Genomic DNA, 17500 nt, shown 5'->3' on the forward strand with positions numbered 1-17500 from the left:
CATCACTGGTGGTAGAAGTAGAACTCTCTCCTGCATGGCCTCTGATGAACACGTCAGACATGTCAGCTGAGATGGGAGAGAAGAAAGATTCATAATCTGTTTATCACTCTTGCTTCCCCCTCTTTGTTCTTTCTCTCCGCTCCTCCCCCTCCCTCCTCCTCCCCCTCTTCCCCTCCTCCCCTCCCTCCTCCTCCCCCTCTTCCCCTCCTCCCCTCCCTCCTCTTCCCCTCTTCCCCTCACCCCCCTCCCTCCTCTTCCCCCCCCCCCTCCTCTCCTCTGCAGTCACAGATGAGGACACGGTGAAGAGGTACTATGCCAAGTTTGAGGAGAGTTCTTCCAGACGTGTGAGAAGGAGCTGGCCAAGATCAACACGTTCTATTCAGGTAAATAACCTAGCATTAGCACACGGCTAACACAGAACCTAGCATAAGTATTTTCTTAACCCTCTCTCTTTGTTCTGTATCCCTCCCTCCCTCTCTCCTTTCTCCCTCCCTCTCCCCTCCTTTCTCCCTCCCTCTTCATTCCTTGACCTATGTCTCATTCTCCTCCATTTCTCATCTCTCTCTCTCCCTCCTCCCCTCTCCACCCCCCCCCCCCTCCCTCTACAGAGAAGCTAGCGGAGGCTCAGAGGCGTTTCGCCACCCTCCAGAATGAGCTGCAGTCGTCCCTGGACGCCCAGAGGGAGAGCTCCGCCCAGGGCCTTCGCCACCGGCGCCGGAAGGCCGTGTTCCACCTTTCCCAGCAGGAGCGCTGCAAATACCGCAACATCAAAGACCTGCAGCTGGCCTTCAGCGAGTTCTACCTCAGCCTCATCCTGCTGCAGAACTACCAGGTAGGACCCCTGGACCCCTGGACCCCTGGACCCTACACACTAACCCCTAGACCCTACACACTACACACTAACCCCTAGACACTACATACTACACAGGTATGACCCCTGGACCCCAAGACCCCCTACCCCCTAATCCCTGGACCCTACGCACTACACACTGACCCCCCACACCCTAACCCCTACACCCTACACACTCCCTCCCTGAGTGTTTAATCAAACAATGTCTCTCTCTCTCCCTCCCCCTCTCTCTCCTTCTCTCTCTCCCTCTCTCTCTCTCTCCCTCCCCCTCTCTCTCTCCTTCTCTCTCTCTCTCTCCCCCCCCCTCTCTCTCTCTCTCTCTCTCCCTCTCTCTCTCTCTCTCCCCCCCCTCTCTCTCCTTCTCTCTCTCTCTCTCCCCCCCTCTCTCTCTCTCCCCCCTCTCTCTCTCTCTCTCTCTCTCCCCCCCCCCTCTCTCTCTCTCTCTCTCTCTCTCTCCCTCCCCCTCTCTCTCTCCCTTCTCTCTCTCTCTCTCCCCCCCCTCTCTCTCTCTCCCCCCCCCCCCCTCTCTCTCTCTCTCTCTCTCTCTCTCGTCTGTTAGAACCTGAACTTTACAGGCTTCAGGAAGATTCTGAAGAAGCATGATAAGATTCTGGAGACCCCCCGCGGGGCGGACTGGCGTGTGGCCCACGTAGAGGTGGCCCCCTTCTACACCTGCAAGAAGATCACCCAGATCATCTCTGAGACCGAGGTACACACACACACACACACACACACACACACACACACACACACACACACACACACACACACCCAGATCATCTCTGAGACCGAGGTACACACACACACACACCCAGATCATCTCTGAGACCGAGGTACACACACACACACCCAGATCATCTCTGAGACCGAGATACACACACACACATACAGTATGAGCACACACATACGTACAGAAGCATACACACACAAGCACTTGCACGCACGCACACACACACACATGAGCCCCCCCCCCACACACACACACACACACACACACACATGAGCCCCCCCCCCCCACACACACACACACACACACACACATGAGCCCCCCCCCCCACACAACACACGCAACACACACACACATGAGCCCCCCCCCCCCCACACACACCACACACACACACACTAATAGATTCTATAATAGATAGCTTACATCAATATTTTTTCTCTCCCTCCCTCCCTCTCTCTCCCCCCCTCCCTCTCTCTCTCTTCCCCTCCCTCTCTCTCTCCCCCCCCTCCCCCTTCTCTCTCTCTCTCAGGCCCTGGTAACGGCAGAGTTGGAGGGAGGAGACAGACAGAAGGCCATGAGAGGCTCAGGGTGCCCCCCCTGGGAGCTGCACAGGTGAGACACACACACATACAGCATACACAGACATATATACACACACACAGAGGTGAGACACACATACATGCAGCAGACACACACACACACCACATCACACAGCCCCACTCCCTCTAGAGGCCATGGTAACTCACACTCACTCACACGGACTCACACACACACACACACGTGTACACACACACACACACACACACACGGATGCCTGTTTCTCTGTAAGCGTTGCTACTGTATGATGTGTCCTCCTCCCCCAGCCTGCCTCCAGCCTGGACCACCTTCAGAGTGGGCCTCTACTGTGGAGTGTTCCTGGTCCTGATGGTCACTGTGGTCATCACTGGTGGGTACACACACACACACACACACACACACACTCCCTCTATGGGGCCATGATGCTCACACACACGCTCACACTCCACACCCACACCCACACCCACACCCACACCCACACCCACTCCCTCTAGGGGCTAACCCTAACCCTAACCCCCCCCCCCAGGAGCGGTGGTGCTGAAGGATCTGAGCTCCAATGACGTCTGGCCGCTGGTGAGGATCTACCGCGGCGGCTTCCTGCTGATCCAGTTCCTGTTCCTGCTGGGCATCAACACGTACGGCTGGCGCCAGGCGGGGGTCACCACGTCCTCATCTTCGAGCTCAACCCCCGCAACAACCTGTCCACCAGCACCTGTTTGAGGTGGGTCTAACCCTAACCCCAACCTAACCCTAATCTAACCCTAACCTAACCCTAATCTAACCTAACCCTAACTCCAGGAACAACCTGTCCCACCAGCACCTGTTTGAGGTGGGTCTAACCCTAACCCTAACCCTAATCTAACCCTAATCTAACCCTAACCCTAACCCTAACCTAACCCTAATCTAACCCTAACCCCCGGAACAACCTGTCCCATCAGCACCTGTTTGAGATGGGCCTAACCTTAACCCTAATCTAACCCTAACCTAACCCTAACCCCAGGAACAACCTGTCCCATCAGCACCTGTTTGAGGTGGGCCTACCCCTAACCTAACCCTAACAACAACCTCTCTAACCAACACCTGTTTGAGGTGAGGTCTGACTGTCTGACTGACTGACTGATTCTGAGGAACACATCAAATATAGTGACTATCAGTACTAAAGATCAGTTTCATTTGCTCTGAAATGTTTCAGAGCTTTCTTGGCGTGAACGGATCACACAAACTCAGCTGTGTCAGTGTGTGTGTGGTCCTGGTCCTGGTCCTGGTCCAGATGAATGATGTTCTGGTCCTGGTCCTGGTCCAGATGAATGATGTTCTGGTCCTGGTCCAGGTGAATGATGTTGTTGTCCCTGTGGTTCCGGTCCAGATCGCGGGGTTCCTGGGGGTCCTGTGGTGTGTGAGCATCCTGGCCTGCCTGTTCTCAGACTCCATCATGGTGCCCATGCAGGCCAACCCGCTGGCCCTATATGGCTTCTTCTTCCTCTTCCTCATCAACCCCTTCAAGACCTGCTACTACAAGTCACGCTTCTGGCTGCTCAAACTACTGGTGAGAGGGGGAGGGAGGGAGGGGGGGGAGATAGGGAGGGAGGGGGGGGGGGGGGGGAGGGAGGGAGGGAGAACCTCTGTTTGGCCATATAACATCTTACCTGTTCTGTCTCCTCCTTGTCTCACTGCCCTTTTTTCCTCCCCCTCCTTCCCTCCCTCCCTCCCTCCCTCCCTCCCTCCCTCCCTCAGTTCCGTGTAGTAACAGCTCCGTTCCACCGGGTGGAGTTTGCAGACTTCTGGCTGGCCGACCAGCTCAACTCCCTGGTGGTGGTGCTGATGGACCTGGAGTACCTGGTCTGCTTCTACAGCTTCGAGCTGGACTGGACCCGCCAGGACGGCCTCATCAGCAACCACGGTACACACACACACACACACACACACAGACATACACACACACACACACAGACATACACATATACACACACACACATACACACACACACACAGTGTACACACACACACAGACATACACGTTTACACACACATACACACACACAGAGAGTACACACACACACACAAAGTACGTACACACACACACACACACACACACACACATACACACACACACAGAGTACATACACACACACAGATATACACACACACACACACACACACAGGCATACATACATACACACACACACACAGGCATACACAGAGACACAGACATACACACACACAGACACACACTAACACAAGAGACATACACACAGTGTACATACATACTTACATCCACCCCCCCCCCCCCCAGACAGAGTGTTATAACAGTGTTGTGTTCTAACAGAGGCCCCCCCCCCCCACAGACAAAGTGTTATAACAGTGTTGTGTTCTAACAGAGGGTGTGTGTCTTTGTGCTCTGACAGAGGGTGTGTGTCTTTGTGCTCTGACAGAGGGTGTGTGTCTTTGTGCTCTGACAGTGGGTGTGTGTCATTCGTATTCGTACGGTGTGCGGGCGGTGATCCAGTGCTTGCCGGCGTGGTGCCGGTTCGTCCAGTGTCTGAGGCGGTACCGGGACACCAAACGGGCCTTCCCCCACCTGGTCAACGCCGGGAAGTACTCCACCACCTTCTTCGTGGTCACCTTCACCGCCCTGTACAGCACACACAAAGGTAGGTACCACACACACACACACACACACACACACACCACTTCTCCACCCTGTACAGCACACACAAAGGTAGGTACTACACTCACACATACACACACACACACACTTTTCATTTCATTGATCGGTTGAAAGATTTTGTGACGGATTCGATCTGTGATCAGATTGGTCGTATTTGACACCTGACCTCTCCGCCCCTCCCCGCCCCGCCCCTCCCCTCCCAGCTGCCAAACATGCCGACGCCCCCATCTTCTTCTACCTGCTGATTGGCTGCCAGCTGGTGCACTCCTGCTACACGTTGGTGTGGGACCTGAAGATGGACTGGGGTCTCCTGGACCGCGGAGCAGGGGAGAACACCTTCCTCAGAGAGGAGATCGTCTACCCCCAGAAGGTACACACACACAACACACACACACACACACACACAGGGGAGAACACCTTCCTCAGAGAGGAGATCGTCTACCCCCAGAAGGTACACACACACAACACACACACACACACACAGGGGAGAACACCTTCCTCAGAGAAGAGATCGTCTACCCCCAGAAGGTACACACACACACACACAACACACACACACACAGGGGAGAACACCTTCCTCAGAGAGGAGATCGTCTACCCCCAGAAGGTACACACACACACAACACACACACACACACACACACACACACACACACGGAGTTCTCACAGTTGTTGGTTTTGTTTTGTCGTGGTTGTAGAAAAGCCTTGACACTTCCTGCTTTATCATGAATCAAGTCACAGCTGATGGATTATTCATCATAAACCACCTTAAATATACAATACTGGAGGATGTGTTGTGATGATGATGATGTGTGTGTGTCTGGTGTGTGTGTGTGTGCAGGCGTACTACTACTGTGCCATCCTGGAGGACGTGTTGCTGCGTTTTGCCTGGACCATCCCTCTGTCCCTCACCACCGTCAGCGGGTTCCCCTCCGCTGGGGACATCCTGGCCACCATCCTGGCCCCCATGGAGGTGTTCAGGTAACACACACACACACACACCCGCACACACACCAGACACATCAGACACGCACGCACACACACACACCCACACACACACACACAACATGTTATATGACATCCCCCCCCCCCCCCCCCCTCAGGCGTTTCGTGTGGAACTTCTTCCGTCTGGAGAACGAGCACCTGAACAACTGTGGGGAGTTCCGGGCGGTGCGTGACATCAGCGTGGCGCCCCTGAACGCCGACGACCAGACGCTGCTGGAGCAGATGATGGACCAGGAGGACGGCGTCAGGAACCGCCAGGGCAAGAAGAGCTGGAAACGCAGCTACAGCATGTCCCTACGCAGGCCCCGCCTCGCCTCACAGTGAGACACACACACACACACACACACACACACACACACACACACACAGCTACAGCATGTCCCTACGCAGGCCCCGCCTCGCCTCACAGTGAGACACACACACACACACACACACACACACACACACACACACACACACAGCTACAGCATGTCCCTGCGCAGGCCACGCCTCGCCTCACAGTGAGACACACACACACACACACACACACACACACACACACACACACAGCTACAGCATGTCCCTACGCAGGCCCCGCCTCGCCTCACAGTGAGACACACACACACACACACACACACACACACACACACACAGCTACAGCATGTCCCTACGCAGGCCACGCCTCGCCTCACAGTGAGACACACACACACACACACACACACACACAGCTACAGCATGTCCCTACGCAGGCCCCGCCTCGCCTCACAGTGAGACACACACACACACACACACACACACACACACACAGCTACAGATACACACACACACACAGCTACAGATACACACAGCTACAGATACACACACACACACACACACACACAGCTACAGCATGTCCCTACGCAGGCCCCGCCTCGCCTCACAGTGAGACACACACACACACACACACACACACACACAGCTACAGATACACACACACACACAGCTACAGATACACACAGCTACAGATACACACACACACACACACACACACAGCTACAGATACACACACACACACAGCTACAGATACACACAGATACACACACACACACACACACAGCTACAGACACACACAGATACACACACACACACACACACACACAGCTACAGATACACACACACACACAGATACAGATACACACACACACACAAAGATACATACACACACGACAGATACACACACACACACACAGCTTCAATATGAGATGACCGTTTCAGGACAGCTCTCTAGTAAAGTTTTTCTCTCCCTCTCCCCCCCCTCCTCCCCCAGGTCTAAGACTCGTGACAGCAGAGTTCTCATCGAGGACACGGACGATGACACCTGACATCAGGCCACACCCATCGCCATCGCATGGGTGCAAAACCTCTTCAAAGGGCCCCGCCCCCCCAGGGACACGCCCCCTCCGCCGTCTATCAGCCAGACGGTCTGCTGACCGGTCCACCCGGCCACGCCCCCCCTCGTCAGCTTCTCCAATCAGATCATCACAGAGCTGCCTGCCTGCACCGTACATGCATACACACACACACACACACACACATACACTCACGAAGTACATACACACACACACACACACACACATACACTCACGCAGTACATATACACACACACACACACACACACACACACAGTACAGAGACATGAACTCATGTCTCGTGTCTACAAAGGAACTTAGTTCGAGAGAAATGCTAATTATTACACACACACACACACACACACACACACACTTAGGCCTACAATACACACTTTGGAACAGCCTCTTTTCTGAGTATTTGTTGTTGTTTTCTGGACATTTAGAGCTGAGTTCACCACCAGTCATCATCCGTCGTCATAGAAACACAACAAGACTGTATAAACAACAATATGTAAATATTAGGAGGGAGGGGCTTAGGGTTGGGGGGGGGGGGGTTATGGTGGGGGGGTGGGGTTATGTTGGGGGGGTGGGGTTAGGGTTGCGTTGGGGTTGGGGGGTTGGCGGTGATGAGGTTGATAATCAGAATAATTAATACTATAGACTTTGAGCACGGACTCATAATCAGACATTCCTCTGCAATCAGTCTGATGAATATGAACTCATAACAACGTTTTATTGATGATGATGATGAAGATGATGATGATGATGACGATGAAGATTTTAACGTCAATGTGGCAGTCCTATTCCTTGTGCTACGTTCCTCCATGGAGACCGTTTGGTTGGGAGTGGTTGAATGTACATTTCATTGTTATTTATGTGGAGGAGAGATGAAATAGTTGTTTTTAAAGCGGGGGGGTGAAGGTTGTGTTGGTCTGACTGTCAGGCTGTTCCTTAGCAGCTTCTCTTCTCTACAACGTTCAAAAACCCTCAGGAGGCTCTGATTGGTCAACCCCCCCCCCAGCCAACCCCCCCCCCCCCCCCCCCGTGCGAGCGTTAGGGTCCTGCGTAGGACGATGAGTTTACTGAATGCCGAACTGTTCCTCCTCTCCTGGGTCCTAACGCTGGACCGTCAGGCGTGACGGTGGGTTAGTTCCTCCTCTCCTGGGTCCTAACGCTGGACCGTCAGGCGTGACGGTGGGTTAGTTTCTCCTCTCCTGGGTCCTAACGCTGGACCGTCAGGCGTGACGGTGGGTTAGTTTCTCCTCTCCTGGGTCCTAACGCTGGACCGTCAGGCGTGACGGTGGGTTAGTTCCTCCTCTCCTGGGTCCTAACGCTGGACCGTCAGGCGTGACGGTGGGTTAGTTTCTCCTCTCCTGGGTCCTAACGCTGGACCGTCAGGCGTGACGGTGGGTTAGTTTCTCCTCTCCTGGGTCCTAACGCTGGACCGTCAGGCGTGACGGTGGGTTAGTTTCTCCTCTCCTGGGTCCTAACGCTGGACCGTCAGGCGTGACGGTGGGTTAGTTTCTCCTCTCCTGGGTCCTAACGCTGGACCGTCAGGCGTGACGGTGGGTTAGTTTCTCCTCTCCTGGGTCCTAACGCTGGACCGTCAGGCGTGACGGTGGGTTAGTTCCTCCTCTCCTGGGTCCTAACGCTGGACCGTCAGGCGTGACGGTGGGTTAGTTCCTCCTCTCCTGGGTCCTAACGCTGGACCGTCAGGCGTGACGGTGGGTTAGTTTCTCCTCTCCTGGGTCCTAACGCTGGACCGTCAGGCGTGACGGTGGGTTAGTTTCTCCTCTCCTGGGTCCTAACGCTGGACCGTCAGGCGTGACGGTGGGTTAGTTCCTCCTCTCCTGGGTCCTAACGCTGGACCGTCAGGCGTGACGGTGGGTTAGTTCCTCCTCTCCTGGGTCCTAACGCTGGACCGTCAGGCGTGACGGTGGGTTAGTTTCTCCTCTCCTGGGTCCTAACGCTGGACCGTCAGGCGTGACGGTGGGTTAGTTCCTCCTCTCCTGGGTCCTAACGCTGGACCGTCAGGCGTGACGGTGGGTTAGTTCCTCCTCTCCTGGGTCCTAACGCTGGACCGTCAGGCGTGACGGTGGGTTAGTTTCTCCTCTCCTGGGTCCTAACGCTGGACCGTCAGGCGTGACGGTGGGTTAGTTCCTCCTCTCCTGGGTCCTAACGCTGGACCGTCAGGCGTGACGGTGGGTTAGTTCCTCCTCTCCTGGGTCCTAACGCTGGACCGTCAGGCGTGACGGTGGGTTAGTTCCTCCTCTCCTGGGTCCTAACGCTGGACCGTCAGGCGTGACGGTGGGTTAGTTTCTCCTCTTAGTTTCTCGCTCATCTTAGAGTTGCCAAATATCTTCGACATTCCAGGGAGCGCCATTCAGTCGGCTGTTCCCTCGGCTGTTCCCTCGGCTGTTCCCTCGGCTGTTCCGCGCCTCTCGAGGTCAGCTCTGAGGCGTTGGCGCGGTGGCGTTGTCGATACGTTCTGATGGCGTTTCTAGACAACGTGTTTCTACGTGCAGCGACCCCCCCCCCCCCCCCCCAGGGCCGAACAGCCAATCACAAGGAAGGAGGAGAGGGAGTGTGAGGTGGTCACCGATTGGCCTCGTCGCCTGTCAATCATCTATCTTCCACACCCGGTCCATTCTGATGGCCGCTTCCTGGGCGTGTCTCGTGTCTTTGTGTATATACGGTAAACAGGCTTTATTTCTGGAATATTCCTGAGGTTTTCCAGAGACCTACAGAGCCTAAATCATTCCATCCAGCTCCAGTCTGTGTCCTCTACCTCGCCTCCTCTTCCTGTCTGGGTGTCTGTTTGAATGTGGCGTTGTCGTTAGCGACTGTAGGCGTGTAGCGTGTAGCGTGTAGCGTGTAGTGAGATGCCTTTCACCTTTCTAATGAAGGTTAAAGCTTTACGTCTTCTACTCCTGCTGACTAAATACCCCCCCCCCCCCCACACACACACACACCTCCCTCCGCTCCCCCCTCCTTACTGACCAACCTCCCCCCCCCCCCAATGCCACCTGAGGGCTTTTGTTACCTGGGGGGAACCTGTATGAACAACGTGGTGGAGAAGAGAAGCAACCATGGTAAATGTGTCATATGATGCCCCCCCCCCCCCCCTCCTTACTGCCCCCCCCCCCCTTACTGCCCCTTGTTATACTGCTCACCTGTTGTTACATTCATATACTCCACTGTCTCTACCAGTCTCTCTCTCTCTCTCTCTCTCTCTCTCTCTCTCTCTCTCTCTGTCTCTCTCTCACCCTTGATAAAGAGAGGGATAGAGAGGAGGCACTCACACACACACTGATCAATGCACTGTAAATAGACACACACACATTCCGCCTACATGCTCTCTCTCATACACACGCACACACTCACTCACTCACTCACACACACACACACACATACACACATACACACACATACAGCCCCACACACACACACACAGCCCCACACACATACACACAGCCCCACACACACACACACACACAGCCCCACACACACACACATACAGCCCCACACACACACACACACACACACAGCTTGCTCAGAGTCTTTTCCAGTTGATCTGCGAAGGCGCCCCAGCGCCGCTTCCCATTGGATCACAGACTCACTCGGAGCTGTCACTCAAACGGCCCCTCCAATGGGAGAGCAGGACTGTGACTGTATACTACTGTACCAAAAGCCTGGACCAAAAGCAACATGTCCCCCTGCCCCCCAGTGAAGGAACCCTGACTGTACGAACTATGAACTTTGAACTCTCGGGGGCGTGTTCCGTGTTGTGTAGCGTCATGCCCCGTAACCTACACCTCTGCTCTCTGTAACTAGGTCAAAGGTCATCCTCCTCTCACTGTTACGTTTAGGGCCAGTTTCCCGGACGTGGATTAAGACCTAGTCGATGGAAAGAATGCTTTTTAGTCCAGGGTTAGGGCCAGGGGGGGCTGGCTGAGGTAGAATATTGGAGGACGGGCTCATTGTAATGCATGGAACTGATCTTCATTCCATTCCACGCTTTACAGTGAGCCTGTCCTCCGATTTCTACCTCCACCAGCCTCGGCTGGATTAGGATTAATCTGTGTCTGGGAAACCAGCCCACTAAGGAGCTCTCCTCTTCGCTGGGCTCCCAGACACAGATTAAGACAAATCCTAAAACTCAAATGCATCTTCAATGGAGATTTTCCTTTTGTTAATTAAGTATTGAATCATCCAGGATCTAGGGTTTCATCTGGGTCCGGGAGGCTGGACTAGGGTTTAATCTGGGTCCGGGAGGCTGGACTAAGGTTTAATCTGGGTCCGGGAGGCTGGACTAGGGTTTAATCTGGGTCCGGGAGGCTGGACTAAGGTTTAATCTGGGTCCTGGTGTTCATGGCATTCTGTGCTCCCGGAGGCGCCAGGCTCGCCTCTGTTTCTGTTACACTGTTTTTGAGTAAAAAAAAAAGGTCAAACATGTTATTGTTGTTTTCATGGTTATTTATTCCCATTATTTCACAGACCTGAAGTTCAGCTTTGTGAACGAGTTCGGAAGAGTGGAGAACATTATTTATTTATTTATTTATTTGTATTTGTTTATTATTTATCCTTTATTTATTCAGGGAGGTCCCAAGGTCTCTTTTTCAAGGATGCCCTGATTACAACATATGTACACATCACTATTATTGACATCTACATTTACACATTTTCTTTTTACAGACAACAATCAGTTATAACAACAGCTCTCCTCCACTGAGGAATCCTTCATCAGGTTCCTAAAATGGCGGAATGATTCTGAAGCAGCAAGTCTTGGAGTGTCCTGCAGGTCATTCCAGCCCTCAACATGTCATTCTGTATCAGTAAATCAGTTTTCCTCTTCAGGTGTGCTCTAAAATGGAGTCGCAGTAGGTGGACGTTATCGGCGACCCGACAGCGCCCTCTAGTGTCCGATCGCCTGAGGCCAGTGCATTATCCTCTCGCTATGTTTATTGGGGAATTGATACTTCTTCATTAAAATAGATAATTGATACTGTTTTTATACATGAAATTATTATTATTATTATTATTATTATTATTATTGTACAGTAGTTTATATAGGCCTATTGTAGGCCCAGTTCTTTGTTTCTGGCTGTGAGATCACAAGTCATGGAATTTGACTTTATAACTTCGGTCCCCCCCCCCCCCCCCCCTCCCCCCGACCACCTACACCGGGCAGATGTGCCGTGGTTGACACGTGACGCGCTCAGGGTATTCGTCTCCGTTCCAAAGAAGAGCGCGCGGTTCGGTTCTCCGGTACAGGGGCGGGAGACGGTTATTGTGATTTCTGCACCGGAGGAAGTTTCTCCATCTCGTTTACGTAAACCGAGCAGCCTACTTGTGTGTGTGATGGGCGTGAAACGCGACCCAGTTCCGACATGAAGACCGGAGAGGAGACCGAATACGTGGGAGACCTGAACAGTTTACCGGACGATTCCAACTTCGTCAAACCGTATTTATTAAAACTCAGACAGCGGGTGCAGAATGAAACCGACCCGCAACACCGCGTGGATTTACCGGACAGCTTTTTAATTAAGTTTCTGAGAGCGAGAGACTTTGATATGGACCTGGCTGTGAAGGTTAGTACCCAGTTTAACGGTGTTAGAAACTTAGGACGCGTATTGTGTCGTTACTTGTTAACCTCTCCTAACTCTGTAAACAAGGACTGTGAGTGGTGGAAGGAGTTGGGACGGTGCCCACTCTGCCCAAACGGGACAGACAAACTTGTTAGGTGCAGGGCTGAAGCTTTTTACGAGAATATGGTTGAAACGACCAGATTTGAGTACAGGGGGCTGTCCAGGACAGTCTTCAAACGTTCCAAACACAACTAATTGACCATCGAAAAAAGTTAAATACTTAATTCTCTTGTTTTGTTTTATTTTCGGTCGTTGTCGTTTTGGAATTAAAACCTGTTTACGGTATGCATGTATAGCGAACCGTACACTAAGGGTTAACCACGGTATGGACCCCTGTACCGTGCCTTTTTGGGGGTGTAGTACATGGTTGGTTGTCTGCATGTCGTATACTAGGGCAGTGACAGACCATCATCTTAAAGTGAATCTGTCAGATGTCAGATGCACAGCCGTGTGTTTAGGTCGCTACTGCCCGTCATCGGTTCAGATCCAGCGGTAGGATGATTCATGTGTAATTAATAGTAATAATAGTAGTAATCATTAATTAATCGATGTAGGTCACGTCTGCAATGTTGATGTGACGACAGGCTTGGCGTGAGTGACCTGGGTGACAGAGACACAGACTGACATACACTGATACACAGACAGACAGACACACACAGACGTGACACACACTGACATACACTGATACACAGACAGACAGACACACACAGACTGACATACACTGACACACAGACTGACACTATCATTCACTAGTGTTTTTCCTCTCTGTTGCAATCCAACAACTTCAATATTCCTCTCTCTCTCTCTCTCACTCTCTCTCTGTCTCTCTCTCACACTCTCTGTCTCCCCCCCCCCCCCCCCCCCCCCCCCCTCCAGCTCCTGCTGAACTACCAGCGGTGGCGTAGGGAGTGTCCTGAGATCAGCGCCAATCTGAGCCCCTCCTCCGTCCTGGGCCTGCTCCAGAACCACTACCACGGAGCCCTGAAGGACCGCGACCACAGCGGCAGCCGGGTCCTCATCTATCGGATCGGTCAGTGTCCCTGTGGTCCCTCTCTCTCTCTCTCTCTCTGTCTGTCTCTCTCTCTCTCTGTCTCTCTCTCTCTCCCTCCCCCTCCCTCTCTCTCTCTCTCTCTCTCTCTCTCTCTCTCTCTCTCCCTCTGTCTCTCTCTCTCTCTCTCTCTCTCTCTCTCTCTCTGTCTCTGTCTGTCTGTGTCTCTCTGTCTGCATCCGTAGTGTTGTCTTGCTGTATGCTCTATGGAAGTAGGTCTGAACCAGGGGAGGCTGGTGGAGGTAGAACACCAGGGGAGGCTGGTGGAGGTAGAACACCAGGGGAGGCTGGTGGAGGCAGACATCAGAGGTGTAACAAAATAAAGGACAGTGACAACTTCTGTGTTTAAGGAATCTTTTACACAGTGTAATCAGGCAGCAGAGCCAGTCCAGACTCTGGGTCCGGCTTCTCACAGCAAGGATGCTGTGAGAAGCAGTTCCAAATGATTGGCCTGATTAGCATGTCTCCTGACAGATGACCTGTGAACTCTGAGGGACAGAGACCCATGAAATGGCTGATCAACACCCCAATCCGAGTCGGAATCTTACAGATGCCATGGAATGAGGAACACACAGTTCCTCATTCCATTCCATGCGTTACAATGAGCCTGTCCTCCGATTTCTACCTCTACCAGCCTCCCCTGGTCTGAACCAATATATATACAGTACCAGTCAAACGTTTGGACACACCTTCTCATTCAATGGTTTTTCTTTATTTTTATTATTTTCTACATTGTAGATTAATATTGAAGACATCAAAACTATGAAGGAACACATATGGAATTATGTAGTAAACAAAAAAGTGTTAAACAAACCAGAATATGGTTTATATTTTAGATTCTTCAAAGTAGCCACCCTTTGCTTTGATGACAGCTTTGCACACTCTTGGCAAGGTGTGTCCAAACTTTTGACAAGTACTGTATATATACCACAGAAGATAGCTATATATGTTAGCTGTGGCTGTTCCTTCTATCATTGCTAATCTATTGAAGCAGAAGGGTCTAATTCAACTCAAACTGTATGTGTGAAAAGTATGAACTGCTTTTGAATGTCTTACAATGTGCTCTGAACAGGTTTGAGTCATGTGACTATTGATCCGTCAGGGGAGGCTGGTGGAGGTAGAACACCAGGGGAGGACGGGCTCAATGTAATAGACGGAACAGAATCAGGAACACATATGTTTGATACCATTCCTGATTCGGTTCCAACAAGCCCGTCCTCCGATGTCTACCTCCACCAGCCTCCCCTGATATCCCTAGTCCTAACCCCCCCCCCCCCCCCCCAGGTCAGTGGAATCCTAAAGACTTCTCAGCCTATGAGGTGTTCCGTGTCAGCCTGATCACGTCCGAGCTGATCGTCCAGGAGGCGGAGACCCAGAGGAACGGCCTGAAGGTGATCTTTGACCTCCAGGGATGGTGCTTCGGCCACGCCCTCCAGATTAACCCCTCCCTGGCCAAGAGGATCTCCTCCGTGCTCGCTGTAAGACTGGGGGGGACGGGGGGACGGGGGGGCGGGAGACGGGGGTTTCTGGGGTCTCTGACTACAGCCACTAGGTCCCAGGGGAGGCTGGCGGAGGTAGAAATTGGAGGACGGGGGTGGGGGGGGGGGGGGTCATTGTCATGTGTTGTGTGTGTTGTTACCGTTCCGTGCATTACACATTGTAACTAGGCGTGGTCGGCCACCTTGTCTTCGCCAGGACTCCTTCCCTCTGAAGGTGAGGGGGATCCACCTGATCAACGAACCCGTGTTCTTCGGACCCGTGTTCGCCATGCTCCGCCCCTTCCTCCCCGACAAGATCAAACGGAGGGTCAGTGGCTGTTTAACGCTGTGTGTGTGTGTGTGTGTGTGTGTGTGTGTGTGTGTGTGTGTGTGTGTGTGTGTGTGTGTGTGTGTGTGTGTGTGTGTAAGATCAAACAGAGGGTCAGTGGCCGAATACTAACTTAACCCTACCGTAGCCATAGGATGACGACGATGAAGATGATGATGATGATGAAGATGATGTTACTGTTAATATAAAATGCGTCTATTGGCAGAATAATAGCTGAATTGACCATGACAACGTCGATGATGATGATGATGATGTTATGGTTAGTACTGACCCCCCGCTGCCCCCCCCCCCCCCCCTCAGATTCACATGCATGGCAGCAGCTTCGCCAGCACTCTGAGTGACTACTTCCACTCCAACATCCTGCCCCCCGAGTACGGGGGGGAGGGGCCTCCCATAGAGGAGGTGTGTCAGGAGTGGACCAATCACATCCTGCGATCTGAGGACTACCTGACCCGCATCTCCATCAACCCTGCCGGGGACGAGGAGACCACAGAGACCACGGACTACACGTCCCAGGATGCATCTCTCAACTCAACTGTGCTATAGCACGCCAGCTGCTGACTGCAGCTGGACCCATGGACTACACATCCCAGAATGCATCTCTCAACTCAACCATGCTACAGCTCCTGACTTTGGACTCCACATCCCAGAGTGCACCAGTCACAGAGGCCCAATGAAGTCCTCCAAGGAGAGAGGGGGGAGGGAGGGGGGTGTTTGAACTTGAGAAGTGAGTTTTACCATCTCAGCTCAGTTACATGTTCTAACTAGGATTACAGCCCCAGACGTAGCTTTTTAGCAATTTCTATGAATGTGTGAATACCTGCGGTATTATTGTTTGTTTTATTTGTTATTATTAATTGCTATATTAACAGTATAATACTTGTGTTTTAAGTGTTTTAATCGTGATGATGAATTGCCATGGTGACTACGAAGAACAAACAGATCATCTCATTAGGGAGCCGCCTTCATAAGTTTATAGATGTTTATGCAGGATTATAGGTTCTGTATGTTGAAGCTCTTGTGTTAATAGATCTGTCTGTGTGTAGTTACAGATGTCTGTTCTATAATAGATCTGTCTGTGTGTAGTTACAGATGTCTGTTCTATAATAGATCTGTGTGTGTAGTTACAGATGTCTGTTCTATAATAGATCTGTGTGTGTAGTTACAGATGTCTGTTCTATAATAGATCTGTGTGTAGTTACAGATGTCTGTTCTATAATAGATCTGTGTGTGTAGTTACAGATGTCTGTTCTATAATAGATCTGTGTGTAGTTACAGATGTCTGTTCTATAATAGATCTGTGTGTGTAGTTACAGATGTCTGTTCTATAATAGATCTGTGTGTGTAGTTACAGATGTCTGTTCTATAATAGATCTGTGTGTGTAGTTACAGATGCTCTTGTCAAGCTGTTATCGTCTCCTCTGTGTAAAACAGTCCAAAAGTCCTCTCTCTCTCTCTCTCCCTCTCTCTCCCTCTCTCTCCCTCTCTCTCTCTCTCTCTCTCTCTCTCCCTCTCCCTCTCCCCCCTCCTCTCTCTCCCCCCTCCTCTCTCTCTCCCTCCCTCCCTCCCTCCCTCCCTCTCTCTCTCCCTCTCCCTCCCTCCCTCTCTCTCTCCCTCTCTCTCCCTCCCTCCCTCTCTCTCTCTCTCCCTCTCTTCTGGTCTGTAAACAAGTTGGTGAGCCCTGGCCCTGTTGGCTGCCAGCCTTCCCTCTGCCCTGCTCCTGTTTGACGAGATTTCATCATCATCATTTTTGTTTTATCTCGTTTCATATTCCTCCATCTCGT

The 17500-nt window shown here is 52.2% G+C and overlaps 1 protein-coding gene and 1 pseudogene across 2 annotated transcripts in view; both read left to right on the forward strand.

Moving 5' to 3' along the window:
* LOC310821899 (xenotropic and polytropic retrovirus receptor 1 homolog) overlaps window positions 1–7716 on the forward strand; it is a 10952-nt pseudogene extending 3236 nt beyond the window's left edge. Inside the window, exons 2-14 of the transcript XR_014555125.1 lie at window positions 237–383; window positions 609–832; window positions 1410–1559; window positions 2107–2189; window positions 2441–2523; window positions 2680–2874; window positions 3520–3699; window positions 3888–4053; window positions 4613–4804; window positions 5025–5191; window positions 5663–5802; window positions 5925–6146; window positions 7112–7716. The product of XR_014555125.1 is annotated as a xenotropic and polytropic retrovirus receptor 1 homolog (transcript). The remainder of the gene's footprint in view (window positions 1–236; window positions 384–608; window positions 833–1409; window positions 1560–2106; window positions 2190–2440; window positions 2524–2679; window positions 2875–3519; window positions 3700–3887; window positions 4054–4612; window positions 4805–5024; window positions 5192–5662; window positions 5803–5924; window positions 6147–7111) is intronic.
* Window positions 7717–12440: 4724 nt separating this feature from the next.
* ttpa (tocopherol (alpha) transfer protein) overlaps window positions 12441–17500 on the forward strand; it is a 5735-nt gene continuing 675 nt past the window's right edge. Inside the window, exons 1-5 of the mRNA XM_083694172.1 lie at window positions 12441–12784; window positions 13718–13871; window positions 15174–15367; window positions 15585–15695; window positions 16017–17500. The exon at window positions 16017–17500 is cut by the window's right edge and continues 675 nt beyond it. Coding sequence (XP_083550298.1) covers window positions 12584–12784; window positions 13718–13871; window positions 15174–15367; window positions 15585–15695; window positions 16017–16262 — 906 coding nt within the window. The 5' untranslated portion in view covers window positions 12441–12583 and the 3' untranslated portion in view covers window positions 16263–17500. The remainder of the gene's footprint in view (window positions 12785–13717; window positions 13872–15173; window positions 15368–15584; window positions 15696–16016) is intronic.

Source organism: Argentina silus, assembly GCF_951799395.1.
Source record: "Argentina silus genome assembly, chromosome: 22".
Classification (NCBI taxonomy): Eukaryota; Metazoa; Chordata; class Actinopteri; order Argentiniformes; family Argentinidae; genus Argentina; species Argentina silus.